Source organism: Tenebrio molitor, chromosome 1 (assembly GCF_963966145.1).
Source record: "Tenebrio molitor chromosome 1, icTenMoli1.1, whole genome shotgun sequence".
Classification (NCBI taxonomy): Eukaryota; Metazoa; Arthropoda; class Insecta; order Coleoptera; family Tenebrionidae; genus Tenebrio; species Tenebrio molitor.
The window spans coordinates 32,484,191-32,501,663 of NC_091046.1; the positions used below are offsets into that span (position 1 = coordinate 32,484,191).

General features: G+C 32.7%; 1 protein-coding gene across 4 annotated transcripts in view; it reads left to right on the plus strand.

Annotated features, from left to right (window-relative positions):
- tei (teiresias) overlaps window positions 1-17,473 on the plus strand; it is a 281,205-nt gene that overhangs the window by 196,349 nt on the left and 67,383 nt on the right. For 3 of the 4 annotated variants that reach the window (XM_069042260.1, XM_069042265.1, XM_069042282.1), the window contains 3 exons: window positions 7,034-7,303; window positions 9,799-9,909; window positions 11,174-11,368. In XM_069042260.1, the coding sequence (XP_068898361.1) occupies window positions 7,034-7,303; window positions 9,799-9,909; window positions 11,174-11,368 (576 nt within the window). The remainder of the gene's footprint in view (window positions 1-7,033; window positions 7,304-9,798; window positions 9,910-11,173; window positions 11,369-17,473) is intronic. The other variant, XM_069042272.1, reaches the window with a different exon arrangement.

Below are 17,473 nucleotides of genomic sequence, written 5' to 3' on the forward strand. Positions count from 1 at the left end.
CACAATGATTCTGCGTAAATGACTTTTGGATGTGAAACCAAAAGAATGAAAATTACCCCATATCTTTGTATTTTCGACGCCTATGAATAGGGACATTTTGTCCGAATTTGTTCACTTCATTAGTAACTATTTTTACATTAACTTCACAATAACGGCGCGTCGTAGAGGTCCATACACAATGGCGTTAACGTTACGTCGCTGTTAAAACATTAATGGTAACGTTAGATCTATTAATTCTAAATTACATGTAATTTGATTGTGGACCGTTCACAATGACGTTATGATGAAAATTAATGTTGCATGATATTGTTAGCGTTAACGTTAGTTCTAGAAATGTTCTGGATTCTTAACGTTACATTCTAACATTAGCCAACGGAAATAGTTTATAAAATGTACTGAAATACATGTAATTAGATCTAACGTTAACATTAACGTTTTAACATCGACGTAACATTAACGCCATTGTGAAAGGGCTGTTAGTGCAAGCACACTGCTTTGTAAATGTTTCTATGGAAGTGATCGAAAGGAGTAATGTCATAGGCAAATATTAAAATTTGTGACTGACGGGCACCTTTTACCTTTGATTATTTTTGTTGCTAAACTACCAGGATAATCAAGTAATCACCTTTGACTCAGCAGCGTACTAACAATTTTGACTAAATTGTCTATCATTTGTATTTCGAAAACGAAATAATAGTTTATTTGATGAGTTTGTGTGTAAATGGGGCCTTTTTTGGTACGGGTGGGCCATTTTAAAACGCGAGTGAAACGAGCGTTTTAAAGGACCACGAGTGCCAAAAAAGGCCCAATTTACACACGAACGAGTTGAATACAACGTTTGTTTGCTTAAAACCTTTAAAATTAGCTTGACGTTTCGTTTTGAGAAGTTGTGACATTTATCAAAATCCGTTCACATAAGAGAAAATTCTCAAATTCTGACAGTGTCGAACAAAAAAAAAATTATAAGAAAATTTTTTTGCCTATGACTTCTTCTCATCATCACCAATTCCCGGTTCTTTTTCCCAAACTTATTTCAGAATCACCCTGTATATGAATACCTTAATTGTTGTTTCAAATTATTAATAAATAAACTAATGAATAAAAAATCAAGACACATTAATTTCACAATGAAACTGTGTTTTTCATTTTTCTGTAATCACAATTTTAGAATTTTCTACACATGTCTACATCCCAAAACACCTCCTAGATGCGAAAACAAAATAATTAAAATCTGATTATTTTTTTATCGTTTACTACTTTTATTTTATATTCCGTTAAGAAGTGGAAATATGCTGATGGAGTTGAAAAATCCTGTCCAAGGCAAGCTCAGGTCAGATTAGGTCACACTAATTAAACGTTGCAATTTATATTTTATTTCAATACATTCCTATTTGTATCAAACAAATTCATGAAAACAAACTTGAAAATGTATTTCTTAAGATTTTTCTCTCTATAACAGGAAGACAATATAATTATTTTATCTAATCCCGTGGGATAAATGACACTTATCCCACTCATTTGAGTGGAATAAGGAACTTCATTACCGGACGCATTTCATTACTCCACTCAGTGGGATAAGTGAGCTTCATTACCCCACTCAGTGGGATAAGTAAGTTATTATTCCACTGAGTGGTGTAATGAAACTGACGGAAATAAATAAGGTTTACCTTTTTTTTTAATTCGGGGCGGTCTTAGATAAAATTTTGTACATAACACGTGGGCTAAAGCATATTACAGGAAACTCGTGTGATTACAGATGAACTCGGGCTAATGCCCTCATCATCTGCAATCTTCACACTCGAATCCTGTAATATTACTTTTATCCCACTAATTGTGTAAATAACTATTATACGATTGATTTGTTTTCATTTGTTTATTATTTTAAATAAGGTTCATAAAATTAAATTCAAAACTAAAAGAGTTTTTACATTTGAAGGAATAAATGTCATGCCTGAAGGAATGAAGTTGTAGGAGTTCTATACAGGGTGGAAACTTTAACTGGAATAAAATTCATAACTTGGAAATAGGCGATTTTTGTAAAAAATACCGAAATAGGTCAATTTTTATTTTTCCTTGCCCACATTCTGACGCATATGGTTTTTGCATTTATGTTCCCGGAAGTGCGCAACCACCGCCAACTTTTTTTTTTTCAAACATAAGGGTATATCAAGTGACACCTAGTTTGAAAGGCCAATTTGTAAGAAATACAACGCACTATTTGTTTCTTGAATATTTTCAAAGCCTATGTGCTAAAAAATAAAAACCAATTCTATAAGTTCAACACTATTTAATGCAACAAATGTTCAAAATGGGCACCATTTCTCTCTTGGCAAATTACAAATCGATAGTAACATGCATCCCTTAGGTTTTGTAACATTTCCGGTGTAATTTGGCTAATTTTATGGTTCATCCCTAATACGTTGCTTAAAGCACAGATTACTCATACAGTGCATTTTTTTTAACTGTTGCCATAGGGAATTGCATGGTAAAACTTATACCCCCTGTTAACTTTTGTTCTGATGAAAATATTCAAACCATTTTTGGAACAAAGTTGGAAGATTTTTTAAACTACCGGATAGTTTACAATTCAATATCCTAAACTGTCGAAAAAGTTGTGAAAAAATATTTTAAAGCGCGCCGGAATAATAGTACGTCGAGCGGCCGCCAGAATAGCGTCCCTATCGGCTCAACCTGACCAAATTCCATTCCAGTGCGACATTTACAAAATAGTCGAAGAAAAACATTTCGAACAATTCCTTTGATAATTTCTGTTAATGTGTTGAATTATTTGTGCGTTAACGTTTTTACGTTTTGTTTTTTTTATAAAGAAATTTAATCATGGCCACCAGAAGATCTCGCTATTTATTTTTTAAATGAAATTGACAAAAATCAAAAGTGGGGATAGGCAGTTGCTGGTTGAGCCGACAAGGACGCTATTCTGGCGGCCGCTCGACGGACTATTATTCCGGCGTGGTACAAATATTTTTTTCACAACTTTTTCGACAGTTTAGGATATTGAATTGTAATCTATCCGATAGTTTAAAAAATCTTTCAACTTTGTTCCAAAAATGGTTTGAATATTTTCATCAGAACAAAAGTTAACAGGGGGTATAAGTTTTACCATGCAATTCCCTATGGCAACAGTTAAAAAAAATGCACTGTATAAGCAGATAGATATAAGCACTTGACCAGCAATGCATTGATTGTAGCGGTCCAAGATTCTTGCCGCGGTAGCTTTCGTTTGGTTCGCGCGAATTTAAAATGTGACCCGATCGACGCTGAATTCTAAAATTGTAAATAAAGCAAATAAAACCAATATATGAGTTCTAATCAGTTCTATTGATGTTATGTCCATAAAAATGATACAGAAAATAAAACCAGAATAAAATATTAACGTAATATATCTTTCAGAAAGAAAAAATAATTAAAAAAAAGGAATACAAGTCAAAGAAATCAATTATTCTAAATAAAACAATCAAACTGGAAGCGGGCTAACCCATACAGACTTAATTGTGGCATGAAATAAGTTTAAATTTTGTTGTAGTGAATTTAAACCACAGTTTTATTTATACCAATTAATTGTAAGTTATTATTAGGCTTTGGTTCTAAAGATATTATGTTGTAGTCAATTATAACTATTATATTAAGTATATATTTCTATATTTTCTGGGTTAGGCCGTTTTATCTTTTACGCTACCTCAAATAAATGCTTCACAAAGTCACAAATGCGATACATTCAATAACTTTCTGCTTTTAAGTGTTGGGCAATTTATGTTGCGGTTGTAATATTTTAATGCATAATAAATTCTCATGTGGACATACAGTTTTAGAGAATAATCTAAGGGAAAATTCTTCGTTATCATATTTATTAACAAAAGCAACTAAACAGGTTTTTAAATTCGTGCGAACCAAAACAGAGACTTGCGCACTGAAACTGGAAACAATTCGAGGTCCGAGTGCACTATCTGTTTATATGAGTAATCTGTGCTTAAGGTCCTCAATATTCTTCGGTTTTAGGCATGAAGTTAGGCAAATCACACCGGAAATGTTGCAAAACGTAAGGGATGCAGGTTACTATCGATTTGCAATTTGCCAAGAAACAAACGGTGGCCATTTTGAACATTTTTTGCATTAAATAATGTTAAATTTATAAAATTGGTTTTTATTTTTTAGCACGTAGGTTTTGAAAATATCTAGGAATCAAGTAGTGCGTTGTATCCTTTGCGAAGTGGTCTTTCAAATGAGGTGTCACTTGATATACCCTTTCATTTGAAAAAAAAAAGTTGGGGGTGGTTGCGCACTTCCGGGAGCAGATATGCAAAAACCATATGCGTCAAAATATGTGCAAGGAAAAATAAAAATCGACCGGTTTCGGGATTTTTTACAAAAATTGCCTATTTCCAAGTTATGAATTTTATTCCAGTTAAAGTTTCCACCCTGTATATTCTTCTGTAGTTATTTAATAGAAACACAATTCTCAAGTAATTGCATGGATGTTTTTACTAACCTTTGAAAAGAAGTTTAACTGTTTGAAAACGTCGTTTGATAAAAAAGAATAGAAGTGTTTTAGGATTAGATAGCGACGAAAATGGATTGCTTGGTTGGCAAGAAACTGAGATACATTAAGAGATACGTTTGTGTTAAGAACCTCGTTCTTCTTTTTTTCACACACATTATGAATGGAATAAATAAATGACTTTTGATACATTTTTAGTTAAGAAAAATAACAAATTACAATGCTGTTCAATGTGAACAAACTATTGTATTATAGTATGTATTTACAAAATACAAATACAAACAGGGTTGCAGCCAACAGATTCTAAAACATAGTACCTAGTCCACTCTTTGCAAATCCGATTTAATAGCATTTACTCCTTGGGATATAAATACGTTTCATCAATATTGTCGGTTGTGATAGAATTGCATGTGGTAAAGATTAATACAATGGATTTAGGATTGAATTGGTACAATTTATTGGTGAAAATTATGTACAGCATTGTTCTCTGCGAATAAACAATATCAACAACGGTATACAACACGCCATCGGACTCTAAGCTTCTAATGTATTCTAAGACGTAACAAATTCTTGCAAGTTAGCCATTTTGAAGGATCTCCTTACCCAAAAGCGTAACCAGTCGGATATCCGGTAAACCCATTCCCGACCGACCGCTATCGAAACCTCACTTCCGATAACTAAATATACTTCCAAGAATTGTTAGCATAACGTGCCTTTCAATCTAATCATAATATGGCCTCAATATTTGATCATCTGATATCTGAAGGGAAGCTCAGATTTAACTTTAAGAACTTAAGGAAGTCAAATTCGGAATTTGCAAATATTAAAATTGTTTACAAATAAAGTAAATTTACTTTGCAAATGTTTAAACTTTCTTTATTACAAAATTATTCTATTCAGACTTTTGCTTCAAAAATTTTATTAACTAGTATATTTTAAAATTCTAAAATAAATAAATAGATAGATGGAAACAAATTCCTCTCGCTTTCTCATTGCTACATAACTCTTTCTATAACTATAAATTATTTAAATTTAAATTATAGCTATTTATGCACCAAGGGCGTTACAACGATGATTACGCCCGGAGAACGATGAATCCAGCTACAAGGCTTTAGCCCGAGAGATGGATATCGTTCGATGGGCGTAATCATTCGGTGACGCCGTGGTGCATGCAAGATTTTATTTTTCACCATACGTGTTCTTAAAAAAAAAAAAATGGCATCTTTGCAATTATGAATTGATGAGGGCGTTATGAATTCATTACGCCCGCTTATTCTTATTACGCCCGTTTATTCTTATTACGCCCTGTTTTATTCCCCGGTTGTTATGGACATGTTTACGTATTTCGTATCCTAGGAGTTATCATGCAATTATACTAAAGTGAAAAATAAAAAATTATATTATATTTATTCCCGTTTAACATTAATTTTATAGCTTAATCTGGTTATAATTACTTTTGAAAATACATAGTTTAAACCGTTATCATAAAACATAACATGAAAAATTGAAAACATGATATCAAATCTGCAAATTATAAATAGGTACGTAACGTAAACATAATACATAACCGTTTACTTACAAAAATCATCAGTTTTAATTGTTACTCTATGAAAAACAGTATGTTAAGTTAGAAAAAGAATTTTCATAGAAACCGATGTAGAATTAGAATTGCAAGCTCCTCAGAATGATTCTCACAATTAGAAAAGAGTTGCAAAAAGCCCGCTCCAGTTGTTTTCTCCTCCATAGTAGTGAAAAAAAGTATTTATACCAAAAGGAAAGATCAAAAACGTATTATTTTTTTTAAACAGTCGAGAAGGTTTTCTCACATCATTCATTGTGTGAAAGACTTTGGCATAATAGAGGATTTTGCTTTTTAGCTTTTTCACAAGAAGCAAATTAAGCTAATATCTCATCAATTTCAAAAGTAAAACACATGACAAAGCTATCATTCATCTTCTTGATAACAATTGGGTATGATACTATGAGGATATGTCAGCTGTCTGGGTCGACGTCTCTTTCCCTCAATCCCACATTGATCTTTTTTGCAGTTCATATTTCATATGAGGGATTCAAGCGCCCTCTACATCCACTGTACGCAGGCTTTGGTTATTGGAAATGAAATGTGATATTGATATAAAAAATTCAGGATTTATGGAAAATCCATAAGTGCATCCTGTTGGCTGTACACAATAACCGTACAAGCTTCATTTAAATATTAAACACAAACAACATTTTCCGCTGATAATTACTGAAACGCCCGAACTGGAAGTCTCTAATTTGTTATTCTTATTTAGCCATCAAATAAATGACTGTATGTTTGTATTAAACATTCAAAAGGTGAAAATAGTAATTATTCTATGAATAATGTATGGGTTTGCATGTATTGTTACAAGTAATTTTCCAAGCTAAGCGAAAAATACAATTCGACAGGCGAGTCTTTGTATTTTTCACCTTGCCGCGAAGTTTCCAACGAGAAAATTTGCAGCCCAATAAATCATTGGTTGTTTTATATTTCAGACACCCCCTCTTTCGCGATATCCCGCGAACCGGGTTTCGGTTTTCCCATCCGAGAGGGAATGCCTGTATCTTTGAAATGTGATGTCGACGCCAACCCCAAAGCGTTGCCCATCTGGCAGAAAGACGACTCCAGCCCTCCCGTTCAGCAAACACCGGACGGCTTCTTGAACTTTACGGAAATTCGCAGGGAGCACAGCGGCTGGTATAAATGTATAGCCCGTCACAGACTGGGGAAGTTTTCCAGCATCGGATATTTTCTAAACGTGAGGTGTAAGTAGCTATTGTGTGCCCTTTCTTTTTCTTTACCAACTTTTCTTTTGAGATAAAATATTTAGTTATAGATATATGTATTCTTCACTGCAAAAATTGATGCAAACAAAATGCGGTGTTTTTGAAATAGACCCGTAAATCAACTCGAGATCATGTCCTACTGAAAAATTTCTTTGTACTTTCAAAACATTAATGATACGTTTTTATGAAACATTTTAGCTTAAAAGTGTAATACGCATAATTGTTTCACACCATTTTTTTTCCTTTCTGTTGTTAGATATTAAATTATAAAATAACTCGATGTTTTAGACAACCTTGAAACCCCCAAACCTTCATTTAAACTTAATCCTCCAAGAATTAATGCAATTACTCGTAACTTTAGATATCAATACTCGTCCTTTAAGGGAGTTATAACTTAGTTAAATTATTAACTAGAAAGTCATCCAATGTTTATAATTAGTGTCCTTCGTTTAAAAACCATTAAAAAGTGAAAAAAGTAACTTCCTTGATTATTTAATTGAATCATGTTCGAATTAACTTAATCAATTACTCGTACATAATACGAGTATGTGGTCATTTTATAACGGTATGAAATAATATATGTATTTAAATATATTGTTACTGTTAGCATTCAGCATGTCCGTATTTTTTGTTTATCATTCGTAGAAGTATGTATGTATTTTGTTTATATCGTGCGTTCATTTAAATTTATCCTCAAAGTAGGCGTTGAAGACTCGATTGTGAACGCACAATGCAGATAAAGGATCACATATCCATATCAGCTGTTTAAATCTACACTTTTACACGCGTGGTGCGTTCTCAATCGACTCTCCAACGCCAACTTTGAGGATATTGATGCAATGGCTTTCTTAAAGAATTTGACATGATGTATTGATTGAAATTCATCTTGCACAAAGCTAACGCTAAAAATCGTTTATTCGTAAATATTTTTGTCAATTCGAATTTTAAGAGAACCTAAACTTTCGTAACAACTGCGCAAAGTTAATTATTACGGCACCAAGCGTGTCGTTTGCGAACCAAGCCGAAAGTGAATTTAGAAAAACACATGAAGGCCAATGGCAATAACATTGCCCGCAATTATTTTATGAACAACGATTTTCCTACAAGCACTGAGAATTGTAAGGTTTTATTATCTAACGCTTAATTAATGGGTGCGGTAATAATCATTACCGCACCAGAGCTATAATAAGTTATTTCCCGAACGAAAACAGCACTAAAATACATACAAGCATGTTATACATACATTCTTTTATATTTCTCTCCAGCATGATATGTCACTATCAGGAATATAGTAGCAATAAATGTTTAGAATAAGAACGATTTTAAATTCAATACACTTGTGGTTTATGACTTATTGAAGTATATTTTGTCCCATTTCCTGTGAATCTCGGCAGATAACTAAAAACCAAATTGCATTCAAAGTCACCCTCTGTGTCTTGCACTTAGCGAGGAAAATATATACATAATAACGTAACAATGTACGAGTATGTATACATACACCATGTAAGTACAGATATTTATGGAGAAACAATGATATACGAGTACAATGTTTGAAATGTTTGCCACAACAATTTTTTTTGTATAAAGATAATTCAATGAAATATGTAATTATCTACATCTTTAAATCACATACTCGTATGTATTCACTTTTATAATGACGAGTAATAAATTATTCACACTTTTCATAGCTGTTGTGTAGGAAAAGAATACAACAAGACAAGTTGAGTAGATAAATATTTACAAAAAATTTGAGGCAAACAAATACGAAATAAATCTTTTGGTCTTAATTATGCAGATCCTATATTTAATGAACATCTGCCATAAACATTTTGTCGTAAATATTCTGATTACCACTAGGTCGTTGGATTCAAAATCTTAATTTAATGGAGAAAGTAGAAAAGACGAAAATTATTCACTAATCTGCAATGATATGAAATGGCCTGCCATTATAAAACGTGTAGAGTGGCTTAATTAACTGGTGTCTGGTGCTGACGGTCCAACTCATTTAGGAAAACTTTATCAACTAATCCACTCGCCACAACTATTTATAGCGAGGCATTAGATTATACCACTCTTCTTACCCAAAACCCCATTACCAGTAACAACGACCGTTATCTCACAACAGCGTTATTTACAAAAACGATCTCCCTGTTTTTTATTTTCGGTACAATAATATGCATCAGATTTCTATTATCATTTTTTTTCCTTTTATCGTTGGTTATCAGAAGTCATGAATTCAAGTTTTACGACTTTCTCTAAGCAATAAAGCTGCTATAAAAGGATTCGAATAACCTATGCACTTTTTCTGCACAAACTGCTTACTTTATGCATAATATCCTTGTTTATGAACATGTTGCAACATAAACTCTGTTATTATTAATAAAAACAGATGCTTTTTATAACAAAAGTTTAATACCGCAATTTTGTCCCAGAAGTTTAATATCCTGAAGGTTTTGTTCTTGTTCGAATTTTAGATGACATGGAAGTGACCCAAGAGCCAGATTTTGATATCGGAGAACTAAGTTCCACGGGACGACAAGTGGAGGTAGCCCTAGGAGGTGCAGTTCAACTCGCCTGTCCTCCAGGTAACTTGTTCTTAAAAAGCTCTCTAAAATATAAAAGCATAATAACCTAATTATCTCTGTAAATTGAAAAAAAATCTGCATATTTTCCCCTGTCGACAAACCAAATTCCAAGCCAATTCACTTCTGAAAATGTTAATTATGCTGAAAGTTGGAATAATTTACTTTGAGATTTCAGGTGCCTAAGTATCTCAAAATAATATCGTGGAAGTTTAATTAAAATTCGTCTCAGCATTTAGATCATTATCAATAATAAAATATTCCTAAAATGAAGACTCTCAGGAGAATTGAGCTTTTTCCCAAAGGTTTATTAAATGCTTTTTAAGTATTAATCGATTGTTATTTGATCAGTTATTATTAATGCTTTGAGTTAATGGATCCGACTGAAATTTATTCAGTTTAGTTTTAGCTGCGCGTCAGTTTACAAAGCTTTATACGAATTAGGATCAAATTGATAATAATTAACCACGAAATAAACACGCGAATACTCGGTATTTACTCTCTGCTCTATTTACTTTTAAATATTTAGCAATAAATTATTGCTCGTTAGAGAGAAAATTGCCAGTAACGCTAATTAGTTTTAAATCGCGCGCACGATTTGTTGGTAGAAGATTTTAGCGGTCTGCGTTAGAAAGGCTTAGAGAACTAATTTGTTTCAGTGGCTTTCTGTTTAGTATGCAAGGATTTAGTTAAAGGTCTTTGGTGCAGGATCAATCCCTTAACCCCGTAATAACAATAATAGTACAAAAGGGAAGTTTTAAACAGAATCGTATTTTACAAACAGCCAGCATTGCTTTCTTAAGAACTCTATGCATATATAACTACACGGCAGAATTGTGAATAATATTATAAAAAGGAGCGAATTCTGCAGAACCACTTAACTTCTTGTTGCGGCATGCATATGTAAACAAGGTAAACTATAAAGTTTCTGATGGGTTTACTTTACAGGTCTTGTTTATAGTTCTCGCAAGACGGCCGTTGCTTGAATGGAATCTGTTACCATTTGTGGTTTTCAAACTTTTTCCTTTGAATATCCCGTAAAGTTTGCGTACGATTTCGTTACACATAACTTTTCGAATATCACCCTGTCCTCGACAATTCTCTGCACAAAATCAATTTGTTCTTATCACAACCGGAATTACAGCTTACTTTCTCAACAACTTTTGAATATCTGCCGTACCTACTACTGACTTGTCGTTTTATTCGAAAATTGCTATAAATAAACAAGAGTCTCTCGGTGGGGTCTAATCTATATTTTTTTATTTAGGCACGTCTGGATGTTGGACCCGCGTAGAGGCAGGAACTGGCCGGCTAGAACCCATGGGAGCATCGCAGGAATTAAGGTTGGATAAGGTCCTTTACCAAGAAGCCGGAGAATACAGATGTGTGTCCCCCAGTAGAGATCTCACACGAAGACTGGATTCCCTTAGAAACGCTTTATCCGTTCAACTAATTGTTACAGGTAAGTGTCACTCGTTATTAATTGTCCCCCACAGATGGTACCTGTATATCGCCGCAGTTCCAACAAATAGAAATGCGAGTGCTAAAACAATCATTCGGTTCTTATAAATTAGTCTGCGACTTTGCTCACACTGGTATATCCAGGTATCTCCAAAGGTTCGTGTAAATCTCCATTAGAACTGTCTCTTATTAACTACTGAAACGTGTGACAAAAGAGGTTTAAAAAAATAAGTTCACTAGCATAACAAATGAAGAAATTAAACTAATTAAATACTAAGCAATTTGAATAAATCAGACAAATAATCGTACATTAGACTAGGTATAACGACGTTAAACAAAGCATTAAATTAAAATTTGACTTTTCAAGTTTAGGCTTGCAACGTAAAGAACATAAGACGTGAAGCACCTCATAATCGATGAAACAAAGATAAGCGAGACGAGCTCACTACAGCACGATATATGTACTCTGCACAGATTTCTCGTTATTGCGTTACAGGACGCCATATCGAAACTTGCGAAACTTTGTTTGAAGAAAATCGATCCAATCGTTTTTGAAACTGGTAGACAGACAGACAAAAATCTAAAAACTGTTCAAATAGTTCGAAAATTTCTTTACTCGTAAATATGAAAAACAGACAGACACTGTAATTTTATTTATTTGTATGCGTAGATTGCTTATTATACATACATACATACATGCATGCATGCATGCATACATACATACATACATACATACATACATACATACATACATACATACATACATACATACATACATACATACATACATACACACATTGTTTACTGAAAAACGGACATTTTTATATTCCGAAATGCAACAATAGGTATTTGGTATACCAAATTTCCCACAAAATTTCATATAAAAAATTAATTAACTTGTCATTTTCCATGATATATGTGTCCAAAAATAATTGAAATCATAGTATTATACACTGTAACAGAAATATGTATAATTTTAAACTTTAGTATGTTGGTCGTAGATAACAATTTAAATATTCATTACACAGACGTATTGTTATTCACATTCAGTTTTAAATAAAAATGGAATTCATAATTCATAGCTAACGGAATATATTATTTTATTTTGAATAGTGATCTACAATAAAAATGTAAATTTCAGCAAGTTAAAAATTAAATTGTATGGAATAATAAATCAGTTGCTCGAGTATTTATTTCTCATTTATGTCATAACAAATACAACAAGCTTTTGATTTATATTCTAAAATTTATAATTTGCAATGTATAGACTTTACATGCTTCACTCTTGGATTAATAATAATTCACTTATTCCTTTTTAATTTTTTTTTCCTAGTTCGTTTCCTGAGATACATAACGTGAAAAGTGGTATATAACAAAATATGTATAGAAACTTTTCCGTTTGCATACCTAACTTTACATCTGTCAAAGATAACCTCAAAATTTACAATTAATTAATGTTTTTTAAGACTGCCTAAACGAACACGAAATAGTTATTTTCATATGAAGTATGAGGCCGAATACCTGAAAAATGACAGCGCACGAATATTGAATAACGTTTTTCGTGTTCGTGTGGGAAAGTCTTAAAAAACATTAATTTATTGTAAATTTTGAGGTTATCTTTGACAGATGGCAAGTTAGGTATATAACTGGGAAAGTTTATATATTTATTTAGTTATATACCACTTTCCCGGCTAAATATCTCAGGAAACGAACATGAAAAGAGTTGTTCAATATTCGTGCGCTGTCAGTTTTTATAGGTATTCGGCCTGTTTTGCATCACTGGGCTAACGCCTTGTGCTTCAAATTTCGGCCTCATACCTGAAAAATGTTCTGACAGCCCACTTACATCGAAAATTACTATTTTCAGTCATGTGTATTAGTATTTGCAAAATCACATATGTATTCTTTTTTTACATTCACGACTCGGCTATAGTTATTTATGTATGAACGGCGTAATGAAGGCGTTTGTGGCCCGCGGCGTGACATTAGGGCTCGAGACGTCAGTCGAGAGCCATAACACGCTAGGGTCACAAACGCTAATTATGTCCGTGGTACATACAAAATTTTATGTCCGGTCGAAGTTTTAAATTTTATAATAATTTAGGTAGATTCAATTTTAAAATAACGAAAAAAATCAGAAAGGTGGATTAAGCCAGTTATTGTTATTACTGTAGTAACGGCATAAACAAGGGCGGCAAAAACTTTTACAGCCCTGGGCCATGATATACTGAATTACTCCCTAAAAACTACATAGTTCATAAGCAGGCAAAAATCGCCCGATCGGATATAAAAATAATTATAAAACAAATGTACTGCTGGGAGCAAAAAAAAAGTGGAACATCAACATCACTGTCTTGACTTTTAATGTGAAATGACCCTTATCTGTTTCTAACCCTACTTTGAATTGATTGACGTTGTCATTAAGTATTGTAGATTGTAAAGAATGAGTGTAAGTAAGTACGTAATGAATAATAATTATTTAATGCAAAGTCCCAATCAAAATCTACCTTTATCAAAAGAAGAGGGCATTTGGAAAAGGAAAATATGAGTATAAAATAAATTTTTAAAATGTTAGTTAGAATAGTATGAAATTTCTATGACAATAAAGCTTGAACTACATCGAATTTTTCAAAACTGACAGAAAATTGATGTCCCATTTTTTATGCCCGCAATAGTAACTATGTTCCTTTCAAATACATTGCGTTGGTAATTTTTAATATTATTACTTATAAGGTACAGTGGCAGGCAAAAAAAGTTAGCCATCATTTAAATGTCAGTGTCATTAAAGCATTAATTACACATTTGAATTTTGACAGAAAAGTGATGGCTAGTTTTTATTGCCGGCCATTGTGCATGAACGAATCCACGCTCAGTACCGCTTTACTTTAATTAATAAGTTGTTTTAGATTTCATCAAAATTATTAACGAAACGATGGATAACTGATAAACTGTTTGTAAAGCCAAAGGCCATTTTCTGAAATTCGTAATATCCAGCAAACATTGTTAGGCCGAATTTATAAACACGACATTAATGGAAAGCTAATTCAGGATATGACCTATAAATTTGGCCATCAAGTTTCGTCAGTCTAAAAACTAGTGGAAATTTCGGTATCAAATTTGAACAGTATCACCTATTCTGAACTTTATTATGTAGAGGTATGAATTAAAGCTTTGCCACACCCAGCTATGCCGTTTTTCAATACTTGCCAATAAATTATCTAGCGGCAGAAATTAACAAGACGTTAAAATAATTAAAATTGTTATCGTTAAAGGGCTAAAATGTGTGAAAACACTCTTTTGTTTTGAATCATCAATTCTATCATTTGTCGGTTTTTAGAATTGTGTACCATATTGATCATTTAAAAAAAAATAAATGAGATTATAAATAAAAATCATCGTAAGACACTTGAGGATTAAAATTTTGATAGAAATGAACTTTACATTTAATTATGTCAATTCTAGATATGGATCTAACCTAATAATTGTTGTATGACTATTTTCTCAAACAAAATTCGTACAAAACTATTAACGGACGAAGTTGGCTTTGTGTGATTTATTTAATCAAGTTGAGTGAATCCCCGAGCTTGGTCATGTAGATTGTAGAGTATAGAAGAGGGCAAATGTGTATATACCAGTGGCGGCTCGTCAGGGGTGGCAGAGTGGGCAGTGCCCACCCAAAACCAAATGACATATTTTTTTTAAATTTTATTTTCATTTTTAAATTTATCAATTATTTATTTGATGATTTGTTATTAGAAAGTAAATGTTTTTATAGGCAAATCAAAACATTTCCGAGGCGAATTTTTCTCAGGGTGGACATGTCTTCCCTGAGAGATGTTCGTTGAAATATGAAAGCTCTACGCGTATTATGGCCAACCGTGCAAAACTGCGAAAGAAAGAGACCGAAGTAGAAACGTTTGTTTAAGCTGGAGAAATGCAGGCAAGACATGTCTACCCTGAGTAGAAAAGCATTCATTTGTACATTACATTTTATTTTATTTTATTTCTCCCAATCTGTTCAATTAATTTATTTCAAATTTTGTGTAATAATATTTAGGACTAAGATACATTGAAATAACTAGTAATTGTGAGAAATTATGCACTTAATTTTAAATAAAAAAAAAATTAAAACAATTTTTCTTTGACCAAGATTTAATTTTTGCTAACGCTGGGGTTATTCTTAAAAATATAAAAAAGAGTTATAAAAGAAAGTTGAATATCAGAGAAAAATCTTCAAAAAAGTCCGCGACAGCATATGTCTAAAATAAACCATAAAGCTATTAAAACAATAATAAATAAATTCATTCGTATAATATCTAGCAGGCCAGACATGTCTTCCCTGAAACTTCGTCAAGAATCGGTACCTAATCGGTAACGTCCGCACAACTTAGTCGTTGGCTTTCATGTGATTCTGTCGTTTGTACATGTGGTGGTAGTTCGTCAATTCGTCATGGAGAATCTTCGAGAATTAGTAAGAAATAACGGTGATTTGGTTAATTATTTATTGACAAACGCGTTTAATAAATTATCGTACGATGACAAAGTTTTTATTAAACAATTAGACAGGCCAACCCCTTCATTAAATTCATTAGTAAACACTAATAAAAATTCTTCTAACCGTAAATTTAATTCATCGTGGTTTGGAAAGTGTCATTGGCTGACGGGTAGTGAAATCAAAAGTAAACTTTTTTGCTGGCCTTGTCTTTTGTTCAACGATTCCAAATTAAAAAGCCCATGGTGTACGACAGGAGTTGACAATTTGAAGGCGTTACATCAATCGGTCGAAAGACACGCGGCCTTAAAATTAAAATTATTTGGAAAGCAAAACATAGAAAATTCTTTGGATTCAGCACATCGCACATTTATTTTAGAATATAATGAAAAGGTAAAAAGTAATCGGGAAATATTAAAACGTCTCATCGATATGACAATTTTTTTGGGTACCCAAGAATTGGCTTTCCGAGGTCACAATGAAAAAGAAGACTCGTCAAATCGCGGTAATTATAGGGAACTCGCGGAATTCTTGTCTTCTTATGATCCAAAATTTGAAGAATTTTTAAAATCGTCTTCGGTTTTTAGCGGTATGTCAAAAACAATTCAAAATGAATTAATTGAATCGGTTAACTATTACATAACTCGGCAAATAGAGTCAGAAATTCAAAATTCTGTTTGTTTTTCTTGGCAAATTGATGAAACCACAGATTTGTCCTGTCGTTCTCAATTATCGGTGGTTTTTCGATATACTTACGTTGGTGAAATAAAGGAACGGTTTCTCGGATTTTTTGACGTTAGTGCTGGTCGTACAGCAGATCAATTATTTTCTTTTTTAACAGGTAAATTTGAAAAATTCAATTTACAGAAGAAATTAGTAGCTCAAACGTACGATGGGGCCGCGGTAATGTCGGGCGAATTAAACGGATTACAATCAAAAATTAAGAGTACGGCCCCGCAGGCACTATTTATTCATTGCTATGCACATCGATTAAATTTGGTACTTCAAGATGCGGTTGGTGAAATTCAAGAAGTTAAAATATTTTTTGCAACACTTTCAGGAATATCGGTTTTTTTTTCAAAATCAACAAAACGTACAAACGTTCTAAATAGAATATGTAGCCGTAAAATTCCGGGAAATTCTCAAACGCGTTGGAATTTCAAGTCACGTATAGTAAGTACAGTTTTAAAATATAGAGATGAACTTTTGGAGGTTTTTAATGAAATATCCACCAGTGCTGAATTCGCGAAAGACTCCAAGACGATACGTGAATCCATAGGCTATTTAAATTTTTTAAACGACTTTAACGCTTATTTTTTCCTTCAGATTTTCCACTTAATATTCGAAGAAACGGATCTAATTTATTCTATTATTCAAACAAAATTGTTAGATATTTCATATTGTAAAGATCGCGTAAATAAACTTTTAGAAACATTTCAAACGTACAGAACGGAAGAACAGTTTTTTAATAACATCTTTGAAAGAAGTGTGAATACAGTAGGTCCACCTACAAAGCGCAGACGAACAATTTTGGAAAATGATTTACAACTACATTGCAGACGATTATATAATCAAATTTTTGATATGATTACAAACCAAATTTCAAACAGATTT